This window comes from Grampus griseus, assembly GCF_964374135.1.
Source record: "Grampus griseus genome assembly, chromosome: 9".
NCBI classification, from domain to species: domain Eukaryota; kingdom Metazoa; phylum Chordata; class Mammalia; order Artiodactyla; family Delphinidae; genus Grampus; species Grampus griseus.
In genome coordinates this window covers 15,644,704-15,665,625 of record NC_139003.1, presented here as the reverse complement: position 1 = coordinate 15,665,625, position 20,922 = coordinate 15,644,704, and the positions used below count along the sequence as shown (strand labels likewise).

Below are 20,922 nucleotides of genomic sequence, written 5' to 3'. Positions count from 1 at the left end.
TGCTGTTAGTGTAAAATTCACAGCAGATTTTGAAGACTGACTTAGTCTGAAAAAAGAATGTGAACCATATATTGATGGTTCATATATATATCATATATTCATCATATATATATAAAGAATGTGAACATTGTTGAAACAGCAATATTTTTATATATTTGGTTAAACAAAATATAATATTAAAATTAATTTTACCTATGTCTTTTCACTTTTTAATGTGGCCACTAAAAGTTAGGCTTTGTTTATGGCTCATATATATTTCTGTTCAACAGTGTTAGTTTAGATAATCACTTACTAAGAGGCAAAAGATTAGACCTAGGTACTTCTCACCGACCTGTGAAGTTGTAAGAGTCTATGATTTCTCCCAGCAGCCAATGTGATTTAATTTAAAATTCTCACAATTTTAGAAACTAAAAGATTAGTGAGGGTGCATGAAAACATGCTAGATATGTCCCACTATTAACATGGCTGACCAGGTCAGGACCTTTACTAATTTATAGTCGGTTATCTCCTCCTGCTCTGCTTAGCAATCTGATATCTTGATTAAATGGACAATGTTTTTTGAAATGAGGATGGAAGTGGAGAAAGATATCGGGGTGTGAGTCATTACTGGTGATGACACCCAAACCTGAAGTTAAAAAGCAAAGGCCAAGAGCTTGTAAGGAAGGCACAGGTCTGCTTGGACCTGCCATCTGAAACAAGACTAAAATGAGAGCAGGCACATGTGCATACAGATACACACACACACACACACACACACACACACACACACACACACACACACAGACACACACACCTGCCTCCTCCTGCCTTTTCATTCAAGGTTTCCAAAGATAAAATGACCTAGTTTCATAACCTCATTTAAACCAATCCCACATGAAGACTCTGCTTCCCTCATCTTGTCTCTGAACCAAACAGTGAGGCAGGGAACCCACTGTGCTATGTTTTACCTGCCCAGAAGGAAGCACTCCTTTTCTTAGCATCATCAACCAGAGGGAAGAAAAGGTGGTCTGGATTTAGGATGTGGGTTTGTTTCTGTTGAGGCTCTGTTTTCCACAGCCCTCAGCCTTGGAGGAAATTTTCCAACGAGGAAGGCAAAAATGAATTGAAATCAAGGATGCTATGTTGAAAACCAACATGCTTTTTAAGAAAGATCTTGGTGGCTTTTCTACCATTGCTTTGAGAGTTGTTCAGGCAGTGTAATGGGCAAAAGCAAATTACAGAACAGAGGACACAGTGAAAATCCACATCCTATGTTCTCTGCTCTAACGCTAAAAACAGGGAAGAAATCTCCACGTCCAAATTAAGTCTCCGTTGCATGGGAGGCATGTGACATTTAAGAAAAGACACACATTATCTGTGCAACAGACTCACTTCGAAGTGGGCTAACTCGCTCTAAACTGGAAGCTTGGATTCCAGCCCAGGAGATGAGACTATTTTTCCTTTTTGAGCATTACTCCCTTCCTTTCTAGCAATTTAGCTTGTTTTCCCCAAAACTGGCTTGGCTGACGTTCATGGCATGGTGTCAAAGGGAGAGCCCCTGTAGGTTGTCACCATGAAAGGGAAGAGAGGATACCATTGGGAGGAATGGGAAGATCAAAAACTGTGTGTGCTTTAAGTCTTAAAACAATGCACTAGATTAGGAAGGAAATTTAAAAAGTTGGGCTTCCCTGGTGGCACAGTGGTTAAGAACCCGCCTGCCAATGCAGGGGACACGGGCTCGAGCCCTGGTCCTGGAAGATCCCACATGCCGTGGAGCAACTAAGCCTGTGCACCACAACTACTGAGCCTGTGCTCTAGAGCCCGTGAGCCACAACTACTGAGCCCGTGTGCCACAATTACTGAAGTCGGCGCACCTAGAGCCCGTGCTCTGCAACAAGAAGCCACCGCAGTGAGAAGCCCGCGCACCGCAACGAAGAGTAGCCCCTGCTCGCCGCAACTAGAGAAATCCTGCGTGCAGCAACGAAGACCCAACACAGCCAAAAATTAAAAAAAAATTTTTTCTAAAGATTGATAATTTTAATGCATTTAGTCCAGAAAAGTGGGCTGATAGAAGGAGAGCAGTGGTCACGCTGCTTTTTTATAGAGAAGCAGACAAGGGAGTAGAATGACAGACAAGAAAGAGAATGGTAGTAGGTCAAGCCAGAGGACTAGTCTTATAGTTTAAACAGAACAAAGAAAACCGTGGTTTAGCTTCTTGAACAAGCAGGCAAACTAAAGTAACATAAATGAACTTGGTGTAAAGCACTTAGGTTAGGAAAAGCCAAAAATTTAGAAACAAGGGCTAGTCTCAGCAAAAAAAAAAAGTCATTGAAATGTTTTTAACAATCTGCTTCTTCCTCTCTTCTGAGAAAAATCTTTTACATGATTGTCTTAAGGAAGTATCGGGCTGGCTTCTGTTTGCTAACAGCAATGTTAGCCCACAATTACAGGTGTTTTTTTCCTGATTACATCTTACAACTCCTTCCACATCAGATCTCTAAATAAGCCCTGAGATGGAGTGTCTTCAGAGAAGGCTTTCCATTTTACCTCCGCTGTTAAACATCCCCAAAGTGTTTCCTGCCACCATGATAATTCATCAGGCCACCAGGACAGGGTAGCCATAATCAAAGGGGCTGAAGGATTAAAGATCAGCTACGCACCCCGGCCGTACTTCCTATTTGCTCTTCCTGAACTGTGTACTGCAGTTCACCCACCACTAGCCAAAAATACCACTGTGATGAAATATTAGAGTATATACCTCTCTACAGGAATCAGAAAAATAATACCTTCTAGTCAAGCTTTGGCTCAGGAAGGAAAATTCTTTCTAAGAGCATTTTCTGGTAACTCTTTCCAACATCAAATGGGGATGGAGGCGTCCTTCCTCACAACCCCAGTGACGCTCTCTGTACCCCTCTACGCTAGCTGTTGCTGCCCTGTATTTTAGCTGTCAATGTCCCTTCTGCCCATGGCATTCTAAGCTTCTTGAAGGCAGAAACCATATCTTCCTCACCTCAGAATCCTAAGGAACTAACACAGGTTCTAGAACAGAGCAGGTACTCAACAAATGGTGATCAATCAACCAATTCGTCAATTACTTTATTTTTGAATAGAAAACCTGCCGGCTGTACCGTTTACAAAGACCTTTCACGCTCATTGCCCCCATTTGATCTTAACAACAGCCCTGAAGTCCCCCTTAGGGAGGGGTCACCATTGTCCCCCTCTACCGATGAGGACCCTGAGGCGGAAAGAAATCAAGTGACTTGACTAATATCACAAAAGGGGCAGAGAAATGATTTAATGGATGTTTCTATCTAAATGATATAAACTCTCTCTCATTAGAATCTTGCATCTCAGATAGGATCCTACTACTTTGGATCAGAGGATTTGGAACACCATGGATATTAAACTAACTTTTTGGGGTCCCTGTAACACACTCTCATCATTGGCCCATGCACATCCCTTTTTTTATTTAATTTACCTGTTTGTTTATATATTTAATTCTTTTTTAAATTATGTAAGCACTACTGTAAATATATTCCACACTCTCTTATGGTTTAAGAGTTTATTAACTAACTGTCCTGGAATAAAGGGAAATTCGAGGAGAGGAACAGTCTCCCTGAACACCAACTCAACATACACAGGTGCTACTGGCGCACTCTTGGACTCCATCAAGGAAGAAGTTGCATTCCAATTCAGTTCAGTCTTTTGCCAGGTACTTCATACACTGCGTACATTGGTATGTGTCCAGAGTATAAAATAAGGATGTTAGTAAGTGTGTTCTTGGGAAAGAGGGAGAAATATTATAGTATTAAAGGACATTAAATCATAGCCTATGTGCTAAAAATAAAATTGAGTTTAAAAATTCCTCTCCTTCCCCCCACCCTGCCATAGCCTTTCTTATGGGAGGAAAAGAACACGGATTATTCCCTCTGTTCACCTCAGCCAGAAATGCTGAACAAGATTCATCATTAAGACCAGACTGGCAGAATCTCAGAGCAGCCCTCCTCTAGCTTCATACTGTTCCTTACATTCCTTCAGAAAGAGACAAGCCCTTTCAGTCCACAGTTAAAAGTGTCTTTAGCCAAGAACTTGACTCACCGAAGACTCTCAGTAAAAGCAATTCACACGGCAATCTTCAAGGTTAACAGTTTTTGTACGTCTTTCGGGTAAAACATTAACATCAGCTAATATACAGTAGATGCAAACTTTTATGTATAGAATGGATAAATAACAAGTTCCTACTGTATAGTGCAGGGAACTATATTCAATATTCTGTGATAAGCCATAATGGAAAAGAATATGATAAAGAATGTATATATATGTATAACTGAATCACTTTGCTGTACAGTAGAAATTAACATGACACTGTAAATCAAGTATACTTCAATAAAATAATTTTTTTTAAAAAAAACAGCTAATATACCCACCCCGCTGATATGAGACCCATCTACCTTTGGGTTAGGGGAGGAAGTATAGCAAACAGGAGAACATGGAGTGCCTGGAATGTAAAGTGAGGTCATCCTCTCGCAGGAAAAGAAGAAAAAAAAGAAAAAGAAAAAAAAGGACCAAAAAAGAAAAAGCAGCTTGAGCTAAGGAAATCAAACTTGGACTTTGTGATGTCGCTAAGAGTAAACTCTATTCATCATCAACGTGGCAGGGACCAATAAAGCATGTGCACAGAGGTACTTTTTATCTCACAGCTGCAAACCCAGGCAATAGTGCTTCAAAGGATTCATGAAGTTTTTATTTTAGTTTTCAATACGTCTGACTTCATATAAAGGAGCTATGTTCTTAGGAATCTGGAAATGGAGCCAGGGCTTAGATACCCAAAGATGGATCAGTGAACAATATTGAAAATGATTAAGTCTTGTTGGTAGCTACAGGAATCGTGAGGATGAGAGAGACGCACATGCAATGGAATGGTGTTGAAATGAAACAGCCGACACCTACACTCCAGTCCAGAGTCGCTCTGGGCTCCTTCGCTGGCCCGTTTGCCACAGGAATGCTGAGGGGATGTGCAGGGGCCAGGTGCTGCAGGCCCGCCCGGGAGATTGCTTTCCTGCAGCAAGAAGAAACACAAAGGAAAACCAACATCAGAAGGTAATACAGAGCTAAACAGTTCCCGTGGGGTAGAAACAATGCCTGAATTAGTCTTCCACACGTGAACACCTTTGCAAATATACTGGAATATATCTCTCTAAAGCGCATGGTGAAGACAGAGGGTGGTAGGTCTCAAAAGACAGGGAGACTGAGGGGACCACCTTAGGGTGATATCGCTTCAGGACCAGGAATTAAAATGTAAGCCCCTATTCAGGGCAGAGGGCGGAATGCAGGTCTCTGTGTTTACAGAAAAGGACCTAAGGCTGGGGTGGTCCCAAATCTTAGACAATTTTAAAGCTACCAGAGACTAAGCAAGAAAAGCAGGCTAATGAGGTTTTCGACTGAAATTCCTCCATTTCCCATCAAAGAGCTCTCCAAGCTGGCTCCCGCCCCAAATTCAGTCTTATGCATCTCAAGAACATCCTCCCTTACCCTTGCAGAGGAATTCTACACATGGCCTGAGGTTCTAAATGGGAAAAGACCGATTTGCATCCTCGAAATCGCACACGCTGAAAGACCAATATCTTACCAAGGTCCGTGGTAAGAAAAATCCAAAACACGTTGGTTGGATTTTAGGTTTGTTGAGTGTAACGTAACAGAATTTGGGTCAGAAAGGAGCGAATGAATCAGGGGAGGTTGAGAAAGTCAGGCCTGACACTGGTCTGCAAAGGTAAGAAATCAGAGGAGCTGCTTTAGCAAAGCAGACATGACTGTTGCTGAGCAAGGGGAAGGGAGGAGATAAGAGCCTAGTGGAGAAAGTGAGGACAGCAAGATAAAGGAGGGAAGCAGGGATCATCCACGGAGAGCTTGTGGTACCATCAGGAATAACAGAAGCCCAACTTCTGAAAAGCTCCACCAAAAATGTCGGCAGGGCTTCCTTGGTGGCGCAGAGGTTGAGAGTCCGCCTGCCGATGCAGGGGACGCGGGTTCGTGCCCTGGTCCGGGAAGATCCCATGTGCTGCAGAGCGGTTGGGCCCGTGAGCCGTGGCCGCTGAGCCTGCGCGTCTGGAGCCTGTGCTCCGCAGCGGGAGAGAGGCCACAGCAGTGGCCCGCATACCACCAAAAAAAAAAAAGTCAGACAATGGTCTCAAGTTTAAACGGGAGTGCTGATTTGTGGATTAACTAAGTGGCTCCCTGGACGGGAGAGAAGCGTTCCTCTCCGGGAGGGTCCACATGTGCTCTGAGAATGACCTGAACGAGAATCAGGCGAGCCTTTGTGATGCTGCAGCTCTGAGTCCCGAGTGGGTCTGAGCCGGGTGTGGGGGGCAGCAATCTGCGCTTACACATGCTTCCCAGGTGCTTCCTTCTGTCGCTAAAGTCTTCACGCTGCTCTACGGGAGTGCAAAAAGATTTTAATCTAAAACGGAACCAGAGGATATGAAATGGAGAGTCTCACACATGTGCCCTCAGGCAAACGAAACGTAAGAACTAAGAGATTGATTTCCAGTAAATGCCTGATCTACAGGAGACAGAAACTTATCCCTCAAACCATGAACATTTGCCAAGAGTCTCTCCCCATCCTCAAACCAATGAACTTGCTGCTTGGATTCTGGCTGGACTCTCCCCTCTTTGCTCTCTTTGACCATAAGAACAGTTCGTCCGAAACTATCAGCAGATTCGCCCATAGCTTACTATAGGTTGCGTGTCCCACATTGCACTGCTATTCCCATATAAACTCAATTTCTGGTCATTTGAGCTTGCTTCAGTTTACTTCTTTATTTAGGTTGACAGAGCAAGACAGGGGCCACTAACTACCCCAGGCCTATCAAGGGGGGGGAGCCTGAAGGAAAGCACCGGCTACTTCATTACCTACTTCACTTGCATTAGCTCTCTGCAGCCTGTCTCATAGGAGGTACACACTGCAGTAAGAACCTGCCATCTCTGACACTACACCTGCAGAAGCACCAAGTCCCCAGGGAGGCCCAGATGCTCATACAGAGGAACAAGGCTACACACAGACAGTGAGATGGGGAGAGGCAGGCAGTGATGGCCAAATGTATGGTGAATCCCATCATAACCCAGCAGAATCCAAGCTTTGTTGGACTCTAGAAGACAGATGATCTCCCTGTACTGTTCACTGATCTCTACAAATTCCACCCATTGGTGCAATTTGTAAAGGTGAACAAGATGAACAGCAGAACCAAAACCCAAGGGAAGTCTGGGTAGAACCCAGAAGAGAATCCAGGATGTATAGCCAGTAATCAAGGATCAAGTGTGTCTGAGAGTTCAGCAAGTGTCCAGCCTTCTTCCCCTTCCTCGTCCCCTTCCCCTTCGCTTCTTCTTTCTTCTTCTCCTTCTCCTTCTCCTTCTGCCCCTCAGTCCAATGTATATTCCATTTTGTTGAGCCATAAGGAAAGAACACTGGAAGATTCTTCTTCTCCTCCTTCTCCTTCTTCTTTTTTCCTCTCTTTCTCTACACAGGAAGTCCCAGAAACACTGGATAGGTCCTTCAGTAGTTGGAAGTGATCATATCAAGCTTGCCAGTAGCCTATATTCAGAAGCTCCCAGTACTGGGCAGCAAGGCAATGTACTTGTTTTATATAATCCCACAAAGAGTCATCACAGGCTATGTAGGCCTTTAATGAAGACAGTCTGATGACACCATATTTTTTTCCCTCACTTTGATCAAGGCAAATAATTAACAACATCAATTTTCGCCCTTCACTCCAAAATATATTCCATTTTCTTGAGCCAAAGGAAAGAACACCGGAAGATTCTTATACGGTGAGCCTTCACCCCCCGGGGCATTTTTTTCTCCACCTGAGTTCAAAGAACTGTTTAGCATTTTTCATTAGTACTTTTCTCTGGCTTTGAAGGATCCTGTACCGTGATTCTGAGCCACAGTTTTTATCACAAGAAAGCCAGATCTCTGTGCAGTCTGAATCTACAGGTTTCACTTTTGATTTCCTAACAGACACCACAACCTAAATTTAAGTGTTCTAGCAAAAAAAAAAATACCAAATGGTGCCTAAGCACAAAGGCTTAGAACAGCTGAAGAATTCCTAAATCTTAGGTGAATGAGAGAAACATAAATCCTTCAGTTTTTCATGAACAGCCACAGAGAGCTGTGATCAGAAAAAAGAAAGAAGAGAGGAAATAAAATTCTGTTGTCACAGTAGAAACCACAGGAAAAATGAGTTTAACTCATCAGAAGTTGGAGACTGACCACCGAAACCTGATTACTCTTGCTAATGAGGACTGCCAGCAAATTGCTCAAAGAATCAAATTAGGATGCAAGGGATATATGTGTCTCTAGAAGAGCAATGTGGCTATAAGATAAGAGACATACTAACATTTAACCCTGGATAAGCCCTGCAATGAAATTACGGTCAAATCATACTCTCTCCCAGCCTGTGAATAGAAATGATTAAGTAAGGCTTTTGTTGATTATTTATTCCTCATTGTGGACGCAAATTTAAGGCTGGTTTTTTGTAACATTAATAGAAGTAAATTGTATATCTACCACACATAGAAACATTAATTGGGGGGAAATAAATAAGAAACATCAAAGTGGCTGCCAGTTTGTAACTGTAAATGGGCCTCACGAAAGGACATTACATGAGAAAGAGAACACATATATATGGAATCTAAGGAAAAAAAAAAGGTCATGAAGAACCTAGGGGTAAGACGGGAATAAAGACACAGACCTACTAGAGAATGGACTTGAGGATACGGGGAGGGGGAATGGTAAGCTGTGACAAAATGAGACAGTGTCAGGGACATATATACACTACCAAACGTAAAATAGATAGCTAGTGGGAAGCAGCTGCATAGCCCAGGGAGATCAGCTCGGTGCTTTGTGACCACCTAGAGGGGTGGGATAGGGAGGGTGGGAGGGAGAGAGACGAAAGAGGGAAGAGATATGGAAACATATGTATATGTATAACTGATTCACTTTGTTATAAAGCAGAAACTAACACACCATTGTAAAGCAATTATACTCCAATAAAGATGTTAAAAAAAAAAAAGAAAGAGAACAGGAAAAATACATAGAGGTACTACAGGGGGTGGGACGTAACTTCTGATCATAGCTTTCCATTCTTCTAAATAACCGTGGGAGAGAACTCTTTTTTTCCCAATAATTCATACACGTATACACATTTTGTTCCAAAATAAGAAAGCAATTTCATTATTTCTCAGACCTCAAATAAAATTAGTACAAGTTATTTTTCTATTTGGATTCATCTTGGCTGCAAAAGACGACATTTACGAGTCTGGTAGAATTCGATGCGTGTTGGAGTGGTGGTTATGCTGCAATGTGTTCCAATAAAAAAATCAATGGGGTGTCAACTTCTCGTTCTTTCCTCCTGCTCAGAATCCTCCCGAACCCACAGTCAGTAAAACCGTGAAATGCCAATGATTCCTTCTATTAATTTTACAACACTTTGTCGGAGGATGACTATAATGGCAGAAAAAAAAAAGTCTTTGAAAAAGAGAAGCATAATAATAACGGTGAAATAGACATTAAAAGAAAATGTTCTAAAACGGAGTTTCAGGTGCACAAAGTCAGAGTTAATGTCAATTACCTGCCATGAGAGACCTTGAACATATTTAAAGTACGAAAGCCGTCATACATTTTAAATAGCATTCTATTATTACCTTCACTTCATTCAGTAAGACTATAAACTCTTAAAGGACAGGGCTCAATTCATCTACTAATCTTATTATGTTCTAGCCCAGGGGTAGACACAGCGTATATTCAATGAATGCTTTCTGAGTTAATGAGTGAACTTGACCAAGAAGCTAAGCAAAACAGCTTGCTGATTAGATCAAGGGTTGAGAAATCTGATTAGGATGATTTGAATTATATCCCAGGCCTTGCATTTCAGTTCTTTCCCGAGAGCCAGAAATCCCTCAAAGCAGCACTTTAAAGATAAAGGCAAAGAGAGGTAGGATCCAGTGTTGAGAAGCCTGAAAGAACTCAAAACGGCTTTGGGATCAACATTAAAATGGAATCGTTTGCTACAACATTTGTAAAGGGCATATGATACTGTTAATATTTTGGTAATGTATTTATCAAAAGAAACACGCAGCATGTACTCTTCATAAAGAGAAACTTTTTTTCATTTATGGGAAAACACATACGTAAGTGGTTATTTAGCCAGGATACTCCCTAATTATCCATTTTGCAAATTTCCCTCAATTCAGTTTGGCTCTCCTCTTATTCCAGGTTGACATGGCTCCCGTAATCAATCCATCTCCATCTTGCCAACTCCCTCTCCCAGGGCTGCTGCCTGTGGGAATGGAATGAGGACCCCACCTGCTGGGAGGAGACACTCCAGCGAGTCAGGAGGTCCACTAAGCCACGAAGTCTCCTAACACAAGCAACTTTCACCTTAAAGATTGGTGAACTCATCTCCTTGTTCTAGAAAAGGAACCAGCTGCCTCAAAAGTTACTCTGTACCTTGGTTTAACTCCCCAAGAACCTCAAGCAAGATCTTACTTAGGGTGCATGTTGGTGTTTTCCCCCCAATTCATTGGCACTAACTTTGCCTATATTCAGAGCAACCCACAATGCTTCTAGGTTGACCGAGACAAGCTGCCTGCCACGCTAAGGAGAATCTACTCAATAAAAAATTGTCTCACGCCCCACACAAATTCCAAATATCCCACCATAGATTTATGTAAAGGAACAAACCTTGTGTAATTTTTTGAGCCTAAATCTTAATTCATTTTACATATGAACACAGAGTATTTTTTGACGATCTTAACGTATATTGACATTTTCAGGAATATAATTATCATTGAAACAAAGGTTGGCTTTAGTTTCCTAAGGGTCAAAAGTCATTCAGAAAATCACCACTGGCATTGACTCTTCAACATGTTCTATCTGTATTAGTCTACATTTGTAGCTGTTACTTTCACAGTGATTCTCCAACAGCAGTGTTCAACCTCTGCCTGCAGTGGGGCTTGAGAATCAGTCGATTTAAAGGCCTTCCAGGTATTTCCAGCATGAACTGTGGACTACATAGAACCACGGTTCTACATAGAACCACTGTTCTACATAGAGGTACAAGCATCTGACCACTTCATTATGTCTGCTAATGTGACTAAGCCCTGGCATTTATATACTGAAATATATTTATTCATTCAACAATGTACTTACTACTGACCATCTAGTTCATACCAAGCACTGTTCTAGATGTTTAAGATACATAAATGAATAAAGCATATATAAATTGCTGGCTTTGTGAAGCCTCTAGCAGGAAATACATTTTGCCAGGCACTGTTTCATTTTACATTTCTCATGTATCCCTCACAATGAGGTAGGTACATTTATGATCCCCTAATTTACAATTAAAAGAATTATAGCACAAAACGGTTAAGCTACGTGTCCAAGATCACACAGATGGGAAGATGTCCAAGTGAGATTTGAATCCAGGCATCTTACTCCAGATTATACATACTTAACCATTACACAACCCCACACTTGTATGAAATGGTGACAGCACATACTTACATGGCAAGAGAGACATATGATACAATTAGCCTCTTACGATCCTAATTTTGTAGCTGCCTCAATTATAAGTGTCTCATCTCCACAAGAAGAATGTAAGCTTCTAGAGAGAGGTCAATTTGGGAGGCATTAGATCGCACAGGTTGAGAACACACCCTACCTTACCCATCACCAGCTATGTAGTCAAGTTGCTTGACCTCTCTTAGCCTCCGTTTCCTTCTATTTCAAATAAGAATAATACTATCCAACTCAGAGAGTAGCTAGGATCACATTTTTTAAACGTGTGCAGGATGTCTGGCACATGGCAAGCACAATAAATAATCAGGGTTATTCTTATTCTCTCACACATACTGGCTGCCCCCAAAGCTAGGTATGTGGGAAATCTCTGAATAAATATGTGCTTTTTATTCAATTGCTCTCAAATATTCCAGGTTCCCTGGACTCTTCATTCAGTAAACATTTAACAAGCCTCCATTACGTGTCAGGCAGTTCAAAGGGGTTATTCAAACACGAGATCCTTCTCCAATCACGGTAAATAATTCCACAGTTGCCAGAGGAATCATTCTTCTTCCCCGACTTGCCTAGCTGCCTAGAGCAAAATGAAGCAGCACCACACTCTCCCCTCAGACAAATTTACCAACATACTTTTGAAAAATGCAATCCAAATGACATTGGAATTATTTCATTATATTCATGTAAATGAACGCAATACCAAAAAGGCATTTTGTTTGGTTAATCTGTAAAGCAGACTGCTAAATGCTCCTGAGAACTTGTGAACCCACTGTTGGGATTTATTTCCCAATTCTAATTCATTATCAGCACATTCCTAAAGCAATGCTGGCATGGGGTTGGCGTGGGATGTGGTAATAAACCTCATTTTTAAATGAGGCAAGATGTCTTTTACTGGGATCCTCTCAGGAGCTAATGATATTCTTCTCCTTAAGGTATCAGTTGAGGGGAAAAGTAAGCCTTGGGAATGGAGAAGGAGTAATCAAACTGTTTGGAGTTGAATTGTGTTCCCCCCACCAAAATTCATCTGATGAAGTCCTAATCCCCAGTATACCAGAATGTGACCTTATTTGGCGATAAAGCCTTTACAGAGATAATCAAGTTAAAATGAGGGCCTTAGGGTGGGCCCCTAATCCAATATGACTGGCGTCCTTATGAAAGGGAAGATTTGGATAGACACACACATAAGGAGAACGCCATGTGAAAATAAAGGCAGAGATCAGGGTGACGTGTCTACAAGCCAAGGAAGGCCAAGGATTGCCAGCAAACCACAGTAGCTAGAGGAGAGAGGTCTGGACCAGATTCTCCCTCACAGCCTCAGAAGCCCCTCCCACAGGCCAGCACCTTGATCTTAAACCTCCAGCCTCCAGAACTGTGAGACAATAAATTTCTATTGGTAAGACACTCAGTATGTGGTACTTTGTTATGGCAACCCCAGCAAATAGACATCTTTCATAGCAAATACATACATTTCAAAACTAGGCCCACAATTTGGATTTACTATGACAGGGTTTGGCTAACTTCAAAATGTGGACTTCTCTCTTCCAATTGCCCCCATGAAACTTTGGGTACCTTCCTATCATAATTCTACCCTTCAGAAACTAATAATACTTAAACAGAAACACATTCTTATGGAAAAACCACTGTCAAAAACAACATTCTCACACAAATGGTGAGCGTCCGACAAAGTTTTATTTAACTCATTAATGAGGTAACCAACAGGGGAGAAAAATGCAAAATCAAAGTGTGTATAAGAAATTGTGTATGACAAATTGACTATTTATTATAGAAAGGAAACGCCTAAACAGACCGCTGAATCTGCTGTAGCAGTAGTTAACTTTCCGCAGGTTAGTAAGACCTTAGCCCCTGTGGCATTCACTTTTCTTTGATCTATAAAATTGTGACACATCAGCTTTTCACAGGTTAACCTCTAACTTTATGGGGATATAAACTTCCAGCACCTCTATCAGTTGTGGATAATTAATCAACTCTACAGAGACAACAAAATTACAGCACCCAAGAGTATCAGGTAAGAGTCAGTTACTAAGAAACAAGGTGCTGCTTCTATTGGAGCAGGCTAATTAGAATATGCTCTAATAAAATAACATTGTAAAAAATCAAACAAGACCCCTTTTTCCATTGTCAACATCGGGGATAATTTCATTCTCACTACTCATGGGTCAAACTATTAATCAGAATTTGTTGTGCAGCTTCACATATGTCTGGAATATTCTGGAAAATCTCATAAAATCCATGATCTTACTCTCCAGACAACAATAATAATAATCTATTGGACACCTAGTACGCATTGGACATTATTTTAACCATTTTCTCTTAAGCTGGAAACCGATGTTACCAAGTTCACTGGACAGCGTGTGGGGGAGGGAGGGCAGCAGGTCTGGCAAAATAAGAAGCTGAACTGTGACGCGATTACAACAGAAACCTCAGCTGATCTCACATAAAGTTCTGGAGCCAGAATGGCCCTTCCGAGTTGTCCCAATTTCAGGCAGAGACAAGACTTTGAACCTCCACATCAAGCAGTCTTTGGTTGTGGGCAGCCCCCTGGAAGGGCATAACACGGGCAAGAGATTCTTTTATGCTGGGGCAATGCCTGGCAACCATCAACAGCCAATACTCCTTGAAGCTGGAAAAATAAGCACCTCGGTCCTGAGAAGGCATGTGGCAGCCACCCACGGCATCCACTAAACGCCTCTAATGCTCCTGACAGACTTACGAAATGGGTCATTTTATTATGTCCATTTTACTGATGGAACAACTGACATTAGAAAGGTTAAGGAACTTATATAAGCCGTACAGCTCAGAAGTAATGAGGCCAAGACTGGAGCCCAGATGTCTGGTTCCAAAGGCTCCATCAATCTGCATTCCCTCTGAAAGGGAAAAGGAGGGAAGAGAAGGGAAGGCAAAGTAGGAGAGGGCGGGAAGGATGGACAAGATGGTACAAGGACTGGGCATGCAGTGGCTTGAAGTGACCCATGAGATGCTCTGGTGTGGTGGGCAGGGGCAGAAGGACATTTTAAGAACACAGTCTAATGTCCACTTGGAAGTTGTATTGCTGTCATGGAATGACGTCCTTTACCTCTGCCGTATTTCCCACCCGCTCTTATATCTTCAGGGAAGTCTACTCCTGGCTTAAACGCAGTGAGGTTTTATGAATGTGAAAACTGAAGAAGGGGCTGAATTTTACATCTAGGTCAATGAATATAGAATCGACTGCCTACTGGGATAGAAAGATAATCCGAAATTGAACAAATTTAGAAAAAGCATGAGCCTGCGAACAGAAATAACTTTAAGAACATAAGCCCTTTGGGAATCCACAGAATTTAGGGGAAAGAATTTAGATTTCCAGAGGGTTGTTCCCAGTAAAACTAGCAACAGGAAATGCTTGTCTTTACAGCCCCCCTCCCCATTTCCATGCTAGGACACTTCCCGACCTCCTTCAACTTCCCGTCACCCTGGCATCTTTGCTGCTTCCACCGCAATCTTGTTCAACTGGTAATGCCACTGAACAGATAACCCAACAGTTTTGTCAACTGAAAACAGTTTAGGATATTTCCCTCATAAGGGTATGTACAGTCTCTAAAGAGACTCACGGAAATGCAAAAACTGTCAATGATCCAAAGAAATGGAGTCAAATTATATTCAAAGTAGTTAAAATAATTTTCCTAAGCTACAATCCAGAATATTGTAAATATAGATGGGGTGGGGGTGGGGTTAGAGGCAGAGACCTACTGTCTACTTTGAGACCAGCCCTAGGCATGATGGCTAGGTTTACAGAGAGGCTCAAGGGCATGTGTCTTCTCCACTTGTATCAGTGAGAGAAGGGTCCTGGCAAAAAAGAGAACTCACCTCAGATGGTTCAGATGAAGAGACCTCCATAAAGGGATTACTTAAAAGTAAGGTTAGGGAATAAACCACTCCCTGATCTCGAGACTTACAATAAAGCTAAAGAACCCAGGAACATGTGGTATTGAAGAAAAGAGACGTCAAAGCGTCCAGAGACTAGGGAGCTGGTGAATGTTTGTCTTGTGCAGTAAACCAGGATCAGTAACAAATCAACGGACATCTCAGCCTTCTCTTTAGCAGACAAAGGAAGTCCAGGCTCATCAATCTCTTCTCACATTTCTTACTTTTCAAATCTTTTAGTCACATTCGCAACTCTACCAGACTTTCTCTGAAATCAACTTGGCTGTCAGCTGTATCTCTGGGTCCAAGGTAGAGGGCAAAGTACCTTATTTAAGGTCAAATAGCTAGTTGGTGGTAGAGCTGGGAATAGAAATCAGGTGTCTTCACCTCAGCCCAACTTATCTCCATTATCACTGTATGGCTTTCGTCCATCCCATCCAGCTTGGCCAGCAAGTGTACATGTTCTTTGCATTTTCCCTGCCCCCCTAGCAACTAACTCATCACTACCCAAATCCTCATGCTTCATGCACATCCTGCAGGGCTACTTACGAAAAACGAAATCATGACTAAAACTTTCAACAAGCTAGAAAGATATAATAAATAAGTAAATAAACACGTGAATTATTGCTGAGAGATACAACTGTTATGAAGGGAATAACAGGAATAAGTGGTGCAGGAGGGGAATGACGGTGATGAGGGAAGCTACCAGGAGGAGGTGACAGAAGTAGGATTTAAAGTAACCTGGAGTCGAAGTCTCGTTCTCCCACCTGCTAACTATATGATCTACCTATGACTTAATGTTGCTTAGACTCAATTTCTTCATCTGTAAAACAGGAAGACTAATTTACACTACATGGGGTTGTTGTGAAGATTTAATTAAGTAAGAATATTAAAGGCACCTTTTTCCTGTTACTTTCTTAGAACACAATAAAGGTTTTAAAAAGGAGTCTAAGGGATTCCCTGGTGGCGCAATGGTTGAGAGTCCGCCTGCCGACGCAGGGGACACGGGTTCGTGCCCCGGTCCGGGAGGATCCCACATGCCGCGGCGTGGCTGGGCCCGTGAGCCATGGCCGCTGGGCCTGTGCGTCCGGAGCCTGTGCTCCGCAACGGGAGAGACCACAACAGTGAGAGGCCCGTGTACTGCAAAAAAAAAAAAAAAAAAAAAAAAGGCATCTAAGGCATCTATTTTCATTAAACAGAGGATTCACATTGTAAAGTGGAAACTGAACTGGACCAAAATAAAAATTAAAAAAAAAAAAAAGATTCAACACTTATTAACTTTATAACTCTGGGCAAGCCACGTAACAGCACCAAGCTTTCTTTTCCTCAACTGTAAAAGTGAGAAGACAGTACCTTACAGAGTATATGAGGCTATAAACTACTTTATAAAATAAAAATATTTATTCGTAAAGCTCCAGTGTCCTTGATATGATAAAATAATGAACATTCACTCTTAAGCAGAGATGGATTTATCATGAAACTAATGAAGCTTAAACTTTAAGGTGTCTCACTTGTATGTGCCACTGTGAGTCACAGAATTTTGCATGTGGGAGAGTTAGACAAGATGCAGTGAGGGAGTATTTACATGTAAACATTTCTGGTGTATTGTCTAAAGAGAACTCAGGGAAAAACAGAGGCTAAGTCTCAAAGACTCCATTCATGCATCTACAGGAAAAATATCTGTCTTGGATATTGGTACCAAGTGAAAGAAGGAAAAAAATCTTTCCTGGATATTTGGCTATAAGCTAGCCTTTACATAAGTTTGCTCCCTGGGCTGTCCCAAAGACTTCAACCCAAATAATTAGTTTGAAGTAGGTATGGGTTAATAAATTTCCCTGAGTGTCTAAGAGTAAATACAAGTCCGCCCTAGAGAAACTAGTTTTAAATGAAGGTCTCAAAAGAATTCCAAGAAAGTACCAAGACACCAGAAATTACTATCAGAAATCACGAACACAGGAGAATAAAATGGACTCAATGAGTACAAGCCAGCAAAAACAACAGACTCTAGAATACTAAAATGGTCATAACTAGAATATAAAACAACTATGTTTGGTGTCCTTAAAGAAATAAAAAAAAGGATTAAAATTAAGATTAAAGAACAAGAGACTATAAATAAATAACTGTATTTTTTAAAGAATATAGATAACCTTTAATAAGGAAAACTAATTAAAAGCAAATAATAAATGGGTACATGGTATATAGAAGCAACAGAAAAGAAAAATTAGCAAACTATAATGCAGATCTAAAGAAATTATCCAGAATGCATAACAGAGATAGAAAATAGGAAAGGAAAGTTAACAGATGTAGAAAACAGCGAGAAAGTAAATCTAACATGTCTATTAGAGTTTCAGAAAGAGAAGAGACAGAATTGGGCAGAGGCAAACTTAAAGACATATTAGAAAGTCATCAAAACACCCAAAAAAGAGGATATTTTTTTTCACGTGGTGGAAGACTTTTTGAAGATGTCAGTTCTCCCCTGAATGATCTATGGATTCATAAAATTCCAATCAAAATTCCCATAGGCTTTTGGGTGACCCTGACAGACTAATTCTAAAATTTATATAGAAGAGCAAAGAACAAGAGTGGCCGAGACTCCAGAAAAAAAAAACAAATGGAAGTAGGGCTAGCATTAACAGATATCAAGACTTGTTATAAAATGTTAACAATACAGTGTGGTATTAACCCAGGAATAGACAAGCTGAGCAATGAAACAAAAAAATGTGACTCAGTAACAGACCAAAAAATATATGAAAACTTGATTTATGACAGAACTGGCATTGTAGAATAATGAGGAAAGATACATTTTTCAATAAATGGTTCCTCAAAAATTGATTATCCTTACAGAAAAAAAAGGAATTGGACCCTACCTCAAAGGACACATAAAAACTGATCCCAGGTAGGGCTTCCCTGGTGGCGCAGTGGTTGGGAGTCCGCCTGCCGATGCAGGGGATGCGGGTTTGTGCCCCGGTCCGGGAGGATCCCACATGCCGCGGAGCGGCTGGGCCCGTGAGCCATGGCCGCTGAGCCTGCGCGTCCGGAGCCTGTGCTCCGCAACGGGAGAGGCCACAACAGTGAGAGGCCCACGTACCGCAAAAAAAAATTGATCTCAGGTAAGTTAAAGATGGAAATGTGAAACACAAAACTAGGTAATGTTCAGAAAATAATATAGGAAAGTATCCTTTTATCAAAGGTGGAGGGGAAGTATTTAATAAATAAACATATACAAAAATGCAGATATTCTAAAGTAATTTATAAATTGAATCAAGTAATTCTGTTTATCAAAAACACTATGAAGAGAGTGAAAACACAAGCCACAAAATAAAAAAGATATTGCCCATTTGTATTAATTGACAAAGCATTAGTAGAAATCAATAACAAAATGAACCCCCCCCCCCAAAAAAAACAGAAAAAAGAAGTGAAGAAAGATTTGAACAGGTACTTTACAGAAGGGGAAACCCAAATGGGGTGGGGGGGAGAGAAAAAAGAAAACATGCTCAAATTCATTAGTAATCAGAGAAATGGAAATTCACCTCCGGCCCCCCTCTCTCCCATTCATTCTTTTCTCTATCACTGTGAACCACTCTATACACACTGGCAAAAATTTTAAAGTTTATTTTTAATATTAATTCTTGGAAATATTAACCACTGGAGAGAGAGAGAACTTACATACTGTTAGAAGGTATACAATATGGCACAATCACTTTGGGAAACACCTGGTATTACCTAGGAACACTGAAGGTGTACATAGCACAATAATTACCCATTACACTCCAAGGTACAGACCCTAGATATCTCTGGCACATACTCACAAGCTGGTATCAAAAACATTATATCAGCACTGTTTATCACAGAAAATAATAGAAACAGCCCAAATGTCCAGTGAAAGCAGAATGGAGAAATACATTCACAATGTGAAATAATACTCCACAGCAATGAAAATGAATGAGCTACAGCTCCACAGAACAAAACAGATGAAACTTGGGAAGAGCGGTGATTGAAAAACACCAATTCCAGAATATGTACAGCTGTATCTCACTTACACAACATTTAAAAAACACAAATAGGGACTTCCCTGGTGGTGCAGTGGTTAAGAATCCACCTGCCAATGCAGGGGACACAGGTTCGAGCCCTGGTCTGGGAGGATCCCACATGCCACAGAGCAACTAAGCCCGTGCACCACAACTACAGAGACTGCACTCTAGAATCTGTGAGCCACAACTGCTGAGTTCACGTGCCACAACTACTGTAGCCCACAGGCGTACAGCCCGTGCTCTGCAACAAGAGAAGCCACTGCAATGAGAAGCCTGCGCACCACAATGAAGAGTAGTCCCTGCTCGCCGCAACTAGAGAAAGACCGAGCGCAGCAACAAAGACCCAATGCAGCAAAAAATAAATTAATTAATTTAAAAAAAACACACAGATAGAGCTATGCTATGTATTCTTGAGAGGTGGCGTGGTGTGGAGGTTAAGAGCACACAAAACTGCAACCAGACTGCCTGAGTTGGAATTCTGGTTACTACACTTACTATTCCTATGATTGGACAGTTATTTAGCCTCTATATACCTCATTTCCTCATCTGTACAATGGGTCTACCTACCGCTGAAGATTGTTCTAGGGTTAAATGAGTATATGGCACCTACAAGTGTTTGGCACATAGAAATCACTGTATAAAAGTGTTATGCTGCCATCATTAAAGATATAAATATTTGGTAAAAAGAATAATGAAAAACAAGGGAATGATAAGTAAAAACTGCAGGCCAATTAGAGTACGTTCAAGGATGGATTAAGGAAAATACCCTGGTGGACGTCAGAGGTTATGGTAGTGCCCTTTGTTATTAAAATGGGTACTGAATTCTCAGGTATTCGTTGTGTTATTATTCTTTATAATTTACAAACACTTTATAAATATTTTGTCATATTCTATGTTTTCTCCTTCCAATGAAAAATACTTTTAAAGTTTGTAAAATTAGAAATAAAAGGGATAGGGGAGTTTAAACAGTCAAGTTACCACTGTCCATTCAAAGCTGCCACCCTAGAAAATAAACACAAAATTGCATTCAATAACGGACGGCGTTTTCATGAGATTCCAGTATCTTGTTCAAAACATTAGCAATTTCTCTGTTTTGGAAATGACTTCTAAGCCTGCAGCCCTTCTCTTGAGCATTCTGAATGTTGACAGTTCTCATCCTCTGAGGAGAGATTTTATTTTTATCCAAACAACAGCAAGCGATTTGAAACCAAGTTTGATAGACGAGATGGGTGATTTTGCTCTATGACAGATAAGTGAGATAATAGTGTGTTTCATAAAACTGTTTCTCGAAGTAATTTCAAAAAATAATGGACTCCCAGCCTTAGCAAAGTAATCAAATCCAATCTCCCTCACAACTCAGGGAATGGTTCTGCCAGAACCCTGACAAATGGCCAGTCAGCTTCAACTTAGAATTTACAAATA

The 20,922-nt window shown here is 41.1% G+C and overlaps 1 protein-coding gene across 2 annotated transcripts in view; it reads right to left on the bottom strand.

Moving 5' to 3' along the window:
• The window catches only part of DGKI (diacylglycerol kinase iota), a gene marked incomplete at both ends in the record, with an annotated part of 452,324 nt that overhangs the window by 289,044 nt on the left and 142,358 nt on the right, over positions 1-20,922 (bottom strand). For both annotated transcript variants that reach the window (XM_082662462.1, XM_082662463.1), the window contains one exon: positions 4,930-5,038. In XM_082662462.1, the coding sequence (XP_082518588.1) occupies positions 4,930-5,038 (109 nt within the window). The remainder of the gene's footprint in view (positions 1-4,929; positions 5,039-20,922) is intronic.